The following is a 12,091-nucleotide window of genomic DNA, read 5'->3' as shown; positions in this document are numbered from 1 at the left end:
CTATTTAGCTTTTGATAAAAATTGCCGTGTTAGGTTGGCATCTGTGCTTTAAATGCATACTATGGCTCCCTTGTTTTTAGCAAGTGTTTTTTCCTTGGATTAAAGTTCTTGTTTCTAAGGTAAAAATGATTTTTATATAATACTATTCTGTGTTAAGAGTACCAGTTTCAGATTTAGTTATTTCTGCTTGTGAATGAGGTATCTATTTTTCTAGAACGCGTGTTGATCTGACATGTTACTCATAGCGGTGTGTACTATCGGTGTTGAGTTGTATTCTCGTGCTGTTACTAAAACATAATGGTTTTCTGTGGTTATATTAATTACATCTAGGATACCTGTAGCTTTTTTTAGTTACTGTTAGATGTATGTCTCTGAACTCTACATATAGACATTTTCGTGATCTACATGCCTTTTCATCCCTATGAGCCATATTTTGGTATGTTTTATGTAATTGTGATGCATTTGTTTTACGCCTTAAATTTTAGTTTATGTCTTAAGTATGTTGTTGAGTGTTTACCAGTTGTGATTCATAGCTGTTTTGGTGTTTTATTTATTTGTAGGTTTTTAGTTGTTTTTTTTTGTACCTGCTTAACTTTTATTCATTATTTACTTAAAGATAGTGACCTGTTGGCATTCAGCATTACAATATATCATTAGACAGAGAACTGTGTTTTATTATACAACTTTTTCTTTCTATGAGTACTATTGGGAATAGTTTTACTATTGAGTAAGTGTTTCAACTCTATAACTATACCTTGTTAACATTTTCAGATAATAATGGATACCTTTATTGAATAGATGAAGTATGGAAAAATTGTTCAGAATAATACTTAATGGACGGCCAACGCTCTTAACTGAACAACAGCTTAATATTATTTCTCAGTATTGTGGTTATTCATGTTATGATTTATCAGATGTAAATTTTGATTATATACCTGCTGAGACAATTTCAAATTCCAATGGGGAAGATGGTTTAATGCTTCGTGGCGAGCAGTAAGTGTTTATCAATCTTCTGCTTCGTTTTTTTTTTTTTTCATGGTTCTGTGCTTTTTTTTATTTAAAAAAAAACATTTGTTACTGCATTGTAGATAGTTTCTTTCTATCTACTGTTTAAGTTGTTTAATATCATAAGAATGTGATATTTATTTCTTTAAACAGTTTTTGTTTTATCTCAGTTTCGTTTTGTGTTATGTTTTAAGGTATTCTCCTTGCTAGCTCTTAATTCACTGTTATTATCTTACTTTATGAACCATTATACCACTATTCAATTTATCCATATTATGTGCATGTTCAACTTATTTTTAACTAATACAACATTATTCAAACATAGAATAATGTCATCCTAAGAAAACAAGGTACTTCATTTCTTTTTGAGTACCTACTTTTGGCCTGTAATACTCCCTATTTGGTTATTCCAGTAATTGATGCGTGTTCCTTATTGGTATAATATGTTGTCTTGCTAACACTTTACTAACATCATCTTTCTAATGTCAAGTTTTAATAATTAAAATAATTAGATTATGATCTTTATAAATTATTATTTAATATTATAAAAGGTTAAATTTTGTCTTCTACCTGTTGCACTCAGACAGCAGCAGTGACCAGTTAATTCGGAGTTAACGAATGGATATGGTATTTCATAATAAATTACATGTCTGATAATTAATTCAAGCCTAATGTTTTGTGAAAGCAATTTATGAGTGATAACATCTTGTGGAGATTTTGTTAGTTGGCTAGAAAATTATCAAATAACTAGAAAAGAGAAACCTAAAAATTATGGAATAGTCTGGGTTAGTTGTATGTATTCCGAGCAATTATCAAAACTTCTAAGATAAAGACATTTTATTGAGAAATTTACTAAATATTAGATTGAAACTGGACTAGGTTCGATTTTTTGTTTATTCTCGATTATGTATTTTTGCTCTGGATAGATTTATTTTGGCATTCTGCATTCATAACAGATTTTCTCTTAATTGTAGTTGGTATTCCTGTTTCACTTTAGTTTTTATCGTCTAGAACCTTCCATTATCATAAAGATATTTTGAGATAATTAATGTAATGCTAATATCTGCTAAATCAAAATGAAGTGGGAAAAATTAAAAATATTAACTCTTTGAAGTACCATTTTTCATTTTGTGATTATTAATTCAATTAACCAAATTCTTGTTTCAAATATTTCTAGTGTATGCTTACTGTAAACAAGAGTAAAGGTGTTTTTTGGAAACTAAAATTAAACAATATTGGAAAAATAAAATACAACTACACTCTGTTTCTGAAAATACGCTGCAAAAACTATATCAAAGTGTTGCTTCAATTGGACTGGGTCATTCTATCAGAGATTAATAATAGTTAGTGTAAACTCAATAAACACAAGTTCAGCCTCAAATTGATAGGTTCACCAATGAGTAGATTCTGCCTCATAGGTTCACCAATGAGTAGATTCTGCCTCAATGAGAATGAAAATTTGTATCCCATTTGTTGGCATGAAAGATTTACAGGCTTAAGATTGGCACTGTTTGCACTGTGTAAACTCATCAATCCACTGAGGTGAATAAGATTCATTGAATTTATTGTAATCTTAAGTTTTAAACACCCCCCAATGGTGGCGTGCAATAGGCCTCAAAGGCTGTTGTGCATTAAGCCAAAAAAGTAAAGAAAAAGATTAACCATAGTTGTGTCTTATTTTTTTCATGAAAATTTCAATTAACTTAAACAACTTACTTTCAAGTACTTTTAACTCGTAATTAAGTTATTAGTTGATTTTATAACTTTTTACTGGATTCGCAGATTTTCTGGATTCCTAAAATTTTGAATACCTTACCTTTGGTTATAATCAAAGGAGCACTACTTATTAATGTTATGCATCTTATACTACATGATGTAAATGTTCGGTGACCATATTTTCTAATTGAAAGAAATAAAGAGGGGTACATTTTGTGATAGATAACAAAATCAGAGAATGTTCAGTTGCTTTTTGTTTTAAATCAATGTAACTTGAGTTTAAGAGATTTGGGGCTTGCACACTGATTACTATAAGGCTTTGTTTAATTTTAAAACATAAAATATATTTTTAAATAATCACGTATCAGTATGTATTAGGTCTAGGATTAGTTAAATTTTTGCGCAGAACATTAACTAAACAAATACACTGTTATAGTATTTTTCTCTAAATAAATATTTTTTGTTAATATATTGTATTAATTCTATAAAAGGTTGTTGCCATTTTTTTTGTTACTGTGCTATTCTGGCTGATGTTTAATATTAATTAAATTGAATCTATATCGAGTCAAGTGACTTGAAAAAAAGTGAATTAATTTGAATATAAGTAGATGGTCAGGGTTGTGGTAAAAAAAAGAACAAATAGTTTTAAACTTTTAATAGTACAAATAGTTTTAGACTTATAATAGTTTAAAACTATTTGTTCTTTTTTTGACTGCAACCTTGACCATCTACTTATATTTAAATCTTTACGGTCAACTATATATACATATATGTGAATTAATTTGTATTAGACCACTTTGAATAAATCAAATTGAACCTAAATGAATCAATTTTCGAATTAATTACATGAAACTTTTCTCATATGCCTACATTAAAATTAATTTTAAATGTAAATTATATTTACTATTTTCCAAAATTTACTTTGTTTTTCATAGATTGATAAAATAATCCATGGTAAAAGATAATATATTATTTTTTAATAAGAAAAATAATTTCTTATCATAAGGAATAACTCCAAATAAATATAAAAACCTAAATCTAAACAATGGCATAATACAATATAAATAAAATAATGATAATACTTGACTATAACGTATTCCTCTATGGCTCCTAAATAGAATCACTTCTAAGAAATCACTTTCGCTTTAAACTGGAAACTTATTTTATTTAATGTCACTTCATCAATTGTACTATTTACAACAACTATGCTTATTATTATTGTTTCTTTATAATAAACTAGTTCATTTCATTTAATGAAGAAAACACGCTACTTTGAACTTACAACATTTATAAAAATGTTTACTAGATGGCATTCCAATATTACTGACGTAGCATATTAGAACACTAAACGTAGGTGTGGTCTGATCAAAAGTACGATGAAGACTATCTTACTTCGCTCCTTTCTGAGTCTTAGGTGGTGGTAAATGTTGCCATCTGTATCATTAACAAATGAATGTCTTTTTAAACTAATAGGTTCTAATTTCACTTATAGTAATTTCACTAATAGGTTACAATTTTATGTTCAAAATAAAACATCATGAACTTTTTTATTTTTAATAAACTTTAGTTTTTTTGTATTTATGAATACTTTAGTGTTATAAGCATTTGTAGTTACTGTGTACACATTCTGTTAGACTTTGTATTTATCTAAGCTCTGGGACCTTAATCAATTCCCTATCGTTAAATTAAAATATGATTTCATATTTCAAAATCATAAAACATCTAAATTATAAATAATTATTAACTTAAAATTGTAATACATGCCTAAATTGTTATTTCTAAAAAAATATGTATGATACAATACAACAATTATGCTATCCTTTTACAGTAATCTCAAACATTTAATTAAATCAAATGATTCAATTTTATACAAAGGTTTTTCATTATTCTCATTTTATACTTGTGCCCATATCTACTTCTGTTCATGGCAGCAGTTAATATTTTCTTTACTTCTATTGGTAGAACATCCGAAGGTATAGGTTCCATGGTGTGAAAAAATACACTATGGTTAGAAATGAACTTTCTATGACCCTGAGTTATTGAAACCAAAATCAGTCCAGTAGTAACCATAATAATAATAATAGGAGCTAGTGGAGGAGGTTTTCCTTATTTTTGTGGAAGGCAAAGTGTAGGCACTCTAAAGGAACAATACACGCCTCATTTCTAAGTTCATAACTGATTCTCAAGTTTTATGTTCACTACTAGTTTATCCAAAGAACACAAATAGGGTCTGAACCCTAAGCAGGAGCCGTGCATCCGTCGATACAGTCCTTTAATCTAACTTTTGCCTGTTCAACTTGTCTATTTCTATGGGGTTCCTTAACTAGAATGTCTCGGCATTATCCATTTGAGTGATATGCTCAAAGTTGGAGTTTGATAAACTTTATTGCTGCTTATTAATAAACTATTTTTAACATCTCTGCAAAAAATGAGATTGAACAATAATTTTACCTAGATCTGGCAAAGCCAACAGGTTAATGTGTTTAGGGTTATCACATAACCTCCTCATTAATAGATTTGTAACAATTTTCAAGCAAACAGCTCAACCGATTTTCCAGTTAAATTATTCACTGAGATCTTGTGATTCTTTTATAACTAATTGACAATTCTTTGTTATCTATATAAACATGGCACAGGAGGTTACAAATATAGAATTGGTAGTATAAACATTAAAATGACCCAATGGGTTACAATTGGTTGTTCTAGCGTAACATCAAATCCTACAATGAATAAGGATGCACATCCTTCATAATTTTAAAAACTAGAAACATTAAAATTTTAAAAAAATTAACTCAACCACCGAAATAACCCTATCTTATACTACTATTTTTTATAAGCAAAGGGATGTTATTGCATATCTCCTTAAATATATTAGAGATATCTATAAAAAAATAAACTTGATATAGTACTTGGGTTGGTGCCTTCCTCTAAATGCTGTGGCCCTTAGCAACATTATATATTGTATTCAGTCCTGTGTTACTGTGGTATGGTCAGTTTTATCATTGTGCATCATGTTTGTACAGTTATTGTTTGTTACAATCTGTTTTTCATGTTTTTTTACTGAAATGAATCGAAGATGGTTAAACATTTAGAGGTATGTCACAGGCTTAGCGTGTTAGTTAATGGAACCCTGAAAGTGGGTGGAGATGGGTTAGTTTGGTGTCAAATTCTTAACCTGCTTTATGGAGCATCACTTATTGGTTGTTTTTGGAGGTGAGCAAGCAAGACTGTGGTCTTTGATTAATTGAAGGTTGTTAAGTGGTAAACGTTCCTCTTACTTACTTTTAATCTTCTCCAACTACCCATTTAAAAATATGGACCTTATACAAGGTTTCTTAAAATTTTTGACTGCATTTATTTGTTCCTTCATCGGTTTGTTTATTTCCTTTTTTCCATATGTGTGAAGGGACCCACAACAGTGTTTTTTTTCCCATTTTGTTCTCATGTCTTGTTCATCGCCTGAATTTTTTTTTATATATATTTGTATAATTCATTGGGGGTTTTTCCCTTTCGTGGAGCCAATACTCCCATTGAAGTCCTATACTGCCCCTACTTGTAACTCTATGTCTGTGTTTCATTTTTAATTTAGATTTTAAAATTATTTTATTTTATCATAGGTATTGTGGATATGAGACTGTCTACATACAAGGTGTGGGTGGAGTATGTGAACAAGCAATAGTAATTACTAACAATGTTATTCCAGTGAAATTACATCCTGGTAAGTTTGATTGCTATTAACTAAGTATTAGTAATAAAGTGTAAATAGTTGATCATAGATTAATATGAGAAGATGGTCGGGGGTGCGGTCAGCAATTTTTTGACTGCACACCTGATCAACTTCTTATAAATAAGTATTATATTATTTTTGAAATGAATCATTGAATGAGAAATACACTTTTTATAGATTACTGAAGTACCTGTTTTTCTTGAGAGTAAGAATATTTATTTATTTCATCTGGTGTATTATCACTTTTCCTAATTTTTGTTTTATTCATTTGTATGTTACCATAGATGGTGTGCATACATATTTAAAAGTTAGTTACTATTTTATTATTCTATGCTGTAGAAGTAAAACATCTGTTCAGGGTTTTTTAAAAATATTTTTCATTATTATTAATGAACACTAAGTAATTAATAATGGAATTTCAAAACTACTTTATCCTTTCATTAATTATTTGAATAAGTTGAAAAAATTTTCTGTCCTCACAAAAATGCTATAATCTATGCAATTTGTTTTTATTAAATAATTATTTTTACTCTTGAACATTATATAAAAAAATAAAAAAAGAAGAAGGAAATTAAGATGTTTTAAAAGTTAAACTTAAAAATAAGAGTCACAAATCCTGATATAAGCTTAAAACAATGTGTGATGATATGTATTTTAGAATATAAGTAAGTTCTAAAGAATTTATTAGAAAAGAAGTATTGAAAAATAAAAGAAGATTAAATCGCACATTTTAACAATCTTTATGTGAAAGCATCATCGCTAAGCTTTAGTCTTAAGTATGTGTCATTTTGTTGAAGTGTAAATAACATAGTTCATTTTAACTCCAAGTATGCTAACAAAATGCAATTTGGAGGGATCTTTGATTTATTTGCTGCTCCCAAGGTAAGAAAAAAGGTCATGTAAAAACTTAATACAAATATTTTCTTTACATCAAAACTTAGTCCAATACATACAAGAAAAAGCATGACTAAAGAAAAGTGATTCACTTGGAGTAAATACAAGAGTTTAAATAACACAAGTGAAAAATGTGAGCTTCATATCCAACTGGGACTAATGCTTCTCACGATAGAATGAATAAACAATACAATGTTAAACATAAGGATGCTCATATGATTCATTACATTTATTAATTTATTTTTAATTATTTTCTTCTAGTTCAATTTACCTTTCTCTTCTGAAATTTAAATGGGACCAGAAGGGAAACAACTCCTACCACTTATAATTAACCACAATTGAAATAAGCTTGTTCCAAAAGTTGGCATGTTTTAGATTAACATGTCAAATTGAAAATCTCTTTGTTTAGAAGTTGGATACATAGAATGGATTTTAAAAGACTAAAGTAATAATACTTTTTAAAAGAACAACTTAATTGTTTATATTGTAACCTCCTTGTTTTAAATAAGGAATGTGAAGCTAGTTTATAGGAAACATACAAAAATTAAGTAAAAAGACCTTTTACTTCTCTAAATCCAGATTTGTGTTTATAAGACTATTAAGTCTTTATATTATATGCTGTGCCTTAATCTTTTTCGTTACATGGTATAAAATCTGAATCAACGACTAAAAATCTACATCATAAACATTTGCGACTGGTCTGAAATTCTCTTTAATTATTTAGAGATTACAAAAGTTATTAAAATACCTATAAAATTTATTATATTGATGTATATTTGAGCCGCTGAATGAAAAAGTGTGTAAGACAAAACTGGGGTTTTGAGTACCCAACACATTAAATACAAAGCTTTTGGTTAGGAATGGCATCGTACTTCCTTTAATGAAACTAGTCATAAAAAGTAAGCTGCTTTTGCTTACCAAAACTTTTATAGAAATTTTCTTCAAGAGTTTGAAAAGTTTCAAAACTCAAATTTTGACCTACTACACTTCAGCATTTAACAGATAATTGTGAATGAATGATATCAATGATTTGTGATGTACTTATAAACAAATATATATGTATTCACTCTTGACTAATTTTTCAGGTGGACCAGTTGTGAACACTACTAATATTACTCAGTTACATTTTAACACTCCCCTTTCTTTTACCAATAGAAATATTATTTTAAGTAGTGGTGGAATAAACGCAATGAATGAGGTAAAAAATATTATATTACATCAGCATGTCATATTATATTTTATAAGTTATTCGAATTATTAACCTACTTATTATGATAAAAAACTAAAGTTCAATTTAGTTTGAAATTGTACTTGCCTAATAGTTTAGTTGCCTCATCATACGATTATAATATTTAACTTAAAAGGTCAAATAATTATTCAATATATAATAATAATCAAACTAATTAATATGTTTGCATTCTCATTAATATTTAAAAAAAAAAAAATGAATTTAAAGATTCTGCAATGTTTTCTTGCAACATCTTAGGAATTCATCATGGTGAACATTTTTTTACTGATTTTATTTTTACTGTTTCCAATGCCTAATGTATACGTTTTTTTTGTTTTTGTAAACCACTTCTTGACAATAATTTATTTGAAAAAATAAATATCATAAATCCTCAAAACTTCATCCATCCTTTATTAATAAATTAGATGACATTTTGATCACACTACTTAGTCCATTTTCAAATCTAGTTCCGTTTGTTAGAACGCTAGTCTATTTACTGACAATTCAGGAATTTCATTGAACTATACATTCTTGTCTTATTCTCAGTGTATTTAATGTTGCTCGTTCCATTTTCCTAACTGCTCTGTACTAGAGGGATGATATTAAGTACATGCTTTAGCCAATGTATATCTTCATTGTTTATTTATTTGTACAGTTTAATTTTTTTGTTCTCTATATTCTGGTCAAATCATTGTTACATTGATAAATGCTGCGTGTTATTTTCATATTGGGAAAAGTTTTAAGTTTTTTTTTTAATTTTCAGAATGTTAATAAGGGAGGAGAGCCGTCAATTCTTAGTATCGTGACTGAGGATGGTAGTGAAACTTTAGTACCGAGGTAAGAAAACTTATTAATTGTTATTTAAAACATCGAATGTCTGGGGTTAAAACAATCCCTCAAATATATTCAGTTTCTTAATGCCTTTTATCATGAATTGCCAACATATTGTATTTATTTCTGACAGTTTTACCATTTAATAAAATTCAATTTCAAATCCGGTTTAATCCTCACGATACAGTTTATTTTTCTTGCATTTACTAATTAAACAGTAGCACAATATATTTATACATATATATTTTTTTATTTTCAGTAAATATTGACAGTAGTTAAATTTTGCTGAAGTATGTAATTTTTTAGGGAAAATGGAATGGATATTTCTGAGAATCATCAGATTCAGATCATTCAGGTTGAACCTCAATCTGTCATCACTGTCCCACCAGATGAAACGTAAGCTAGTGCATATAAGATTACTCATGTGTTTGCATGCATAAGTCTCGAGTCTCTGATCACTTATGCACACTTAAATAATTGTGTAAATATACATCATGCATTTTACGCAGCCATTGCTGGTTGTTTAATTTTAATTACTTCTAGTTCAATAACCTCTATCAAGTAGGCTCACAATTCATTGGAATTGTTGTAAACCTCTGGCTAAATTGTATAATAAAATTTGAAAATTAGTATAGAATGACTTATTTTCATATTTTTAAGTCTCTGAGACTTCCCTGATTAGACTTAAGATAATCGATCTCTGCTGTTTACTATACCTAGTTTTCATTGCTGTGTGATATACATTGTTTTACGAGCTTATTTTTAGAACAAGTTTATATCTTTAAGTACTTAATAACAATGCTAAAAGCAATGTAAATAATATTTAAAATGTTGACTGCCCACAACAAAGTATCTTATGTGTATCTTACCTAGGATGCATACCATGAGTTATCTCAGCTTTTTAATTACCATATTTGTGCACCTATGATGAAATTCATATTTATTGTGAAATATGGCAAGTTAAAAACTAACGCATTTACTAGTATTGGGCATCCTAAGCAAGAACTCAAAGTACAGCGAGTTATCTTGCTTTGGTTGTCATTGTGTTAACTAGTGGTGAGCCAATGCGAAATCTGTACATTGAAAGTTAGGTATAATAATTGAAAATAAATATAAAATCTTCACTTATGTGGATGCTGACCGACTAACAGCCAATGTAATAATTTTCAGTATTGGACAGCTGGGGAAGTTAAAAAAAAATCATGTCCCATACATTATAGGGCATATAAGGGTGTCACGTGGTGCAGGTTGCACTTTTTGCATTGTCTCAAAAATGGTATATTTTAGTATATAGTATAATATATGGTATATTGTTATATTATCATTCTTCTTGCTATTAGTAGTAGTGGAAATTAAGCAACAAGAGATCGTCTGAGAGCTACTAATACCAAAGAAAATAGTTCATACCTTATCTTTTATACCTTTCCACTGTGTTGTAGAGGCTATGGTGACTTGACTTACAGGGTTTTTTTTGTTTGAACTTTTTATTATGTATGTAATTTTTATAATTATAATTGTTATTTTTTTTAGTTTTTAAAGGGGGGGAGTGTGGATTTCATCAATTTTGAAATTTTGGATTTTTGACAAGTACTTTAAAATTTCAATTAACTAAGGTAGTAATGGTTGGTAGGCAAAGATTATTGAGAATTTAATCACTGGAATAGTTAAAGAAATGCCTGATAATTGAGGTTTTATGGTAAATTTCATCAATTATTAAAGTTTAAAATTACTTATTTTATTAATAATTATTTTATGTCTTGCATAGTTATTTGTGGTAAGATAAAATCTTATTATTTGTCTCTGTTTTTCTAGAACTCGTACAACACATTTGATGCTATATAATGTTAGAGGAGAACAAAAAAAAACCTTAACGTTTCCTAAACCTTTGGTTCAATTGAATTCAACAATAGTATCACAGAATGTTTCAAAGGTAAGATTCTGTTTTATGTCATGGATCTAATTGTTTTAAAAAAATATTACTAGTAAGAGGGCCAACAAACAGACATGGCAGTCGGTTTTAATTAACTGTATGTTTTTGTGTAATGGTATGGTACCCTTTTCTTTATTACTCTCTGTTCTGAAATATTGTGAACTTCTGGTAATTCATGACTGGTGGGAGTGAAATATTCACAAACTCTATAAATTGTATATTTTCTGGAATTAGTATAGGAATAAAATAAAGTAAATATGTCTAAAAGGTTATTCCAGATTAATCAGCCAATAAGAAATTAATATTACCTTCACTCCTTTTAAATGGAACTTAACAATTTGTTTAATTACCATCCTGTTAACACCTCCTAATAAGTTTGCCCTAATAGTATTTGTTAAGTTGATTTATTTTTTAAAGGGCACAATGTGAAGTCTTAGAAATCGCACCTTTTAAATTTATTTTCTCAAAAACTGTTCAAGATGTCAGGAAATATTTTAGGAAGTTTGTGTGTTACACCAAAGAGTAGTGAAAAATGCTCTTTTTTAAAATTATTTCAATCTCCTAAAAAAATAAAAATAATTATAATTTTTAAGAAATTTATGAAAGGGCTGTTTTATTTTGTATTACAAAAACCATAAAATCTAGAGTTCAGAGATTAAATATTTTTAGGGGATTGAGATATGTTAAAAAGGGTGTTTTTCATTACTTTTTTAGGATAACACACAAACATTCTGAAATATTTCATATCCTGAAGAATTTT

General features: G+C 28.4%; 1 protein-coding gene across 5 annotated transcripts in view; it reads left to right on the top strand.

The window, feature by feature from the left end:
• The window catches only part of LOC106681330 (sentrin-specific protease 6), a 46,093-nt gene continuing 34,002 nt past the window's right edge, over window positions 1–12,091 (top strand). For 2 of the 5 annotated variants that reach the window (XM_014421589.2, XM_014421586.2), the window contains exons 1-7: window positions 14–119; window positions 772–993; window positions 6,339–6,439; window positions 8,428–8,540; window positions 9,334–9,407; window positions 9,708–9,797; window positions 11,214–11,331. In XM_014421589.2, the coding sequence (XP_014277075.1) occupies window positions 806–993; window positions 6,339–6,439; window positions 8,428–8,540; window positions 9,334–9,407; window positions 9,708–9,797; window positions 11,214–11,331 (684 nt within the window). In that variant the 5' untranslated portion in view covers window positions 14–119; window positions 772–805. Of the gene's footprint in view, window positions 120–244; window positions 437–771; window positions 994–6,338; window positions 6,440–8,427; window positions 8,541–9,333; window positions 9,408–9,692; window positions 9,798–11,213; window positions 11,332–12,091 lie in introns of those variants that run through there. The other 3 variants (XM_014421588.2, XM_067047602.1, XM_014421590.3) reach the window with 3 other exon arrangements.

Source organism: Halyomorpha halys, unplaced genomic scaffold (assembly GCF_000696795.3).
Source record: "Halyomorpha halys isolate HHAL.00 unplaced genomic scaffold, Hhal_1.1 Scaffold327.1, whole genome shotgun sequence".
In the NCBI taxonomy this organism is placed as follows: Eukaryota; Metazoa; Arthropoda; class Insecta; order Hemiptera; family Pentatomidae; genus Halyomorpha; species Halyomorpha halys.
Note: the sequence above shows the minus strand (reverse complement) of the source record. Positions and strands in the feature narration are given on the sequence as shown.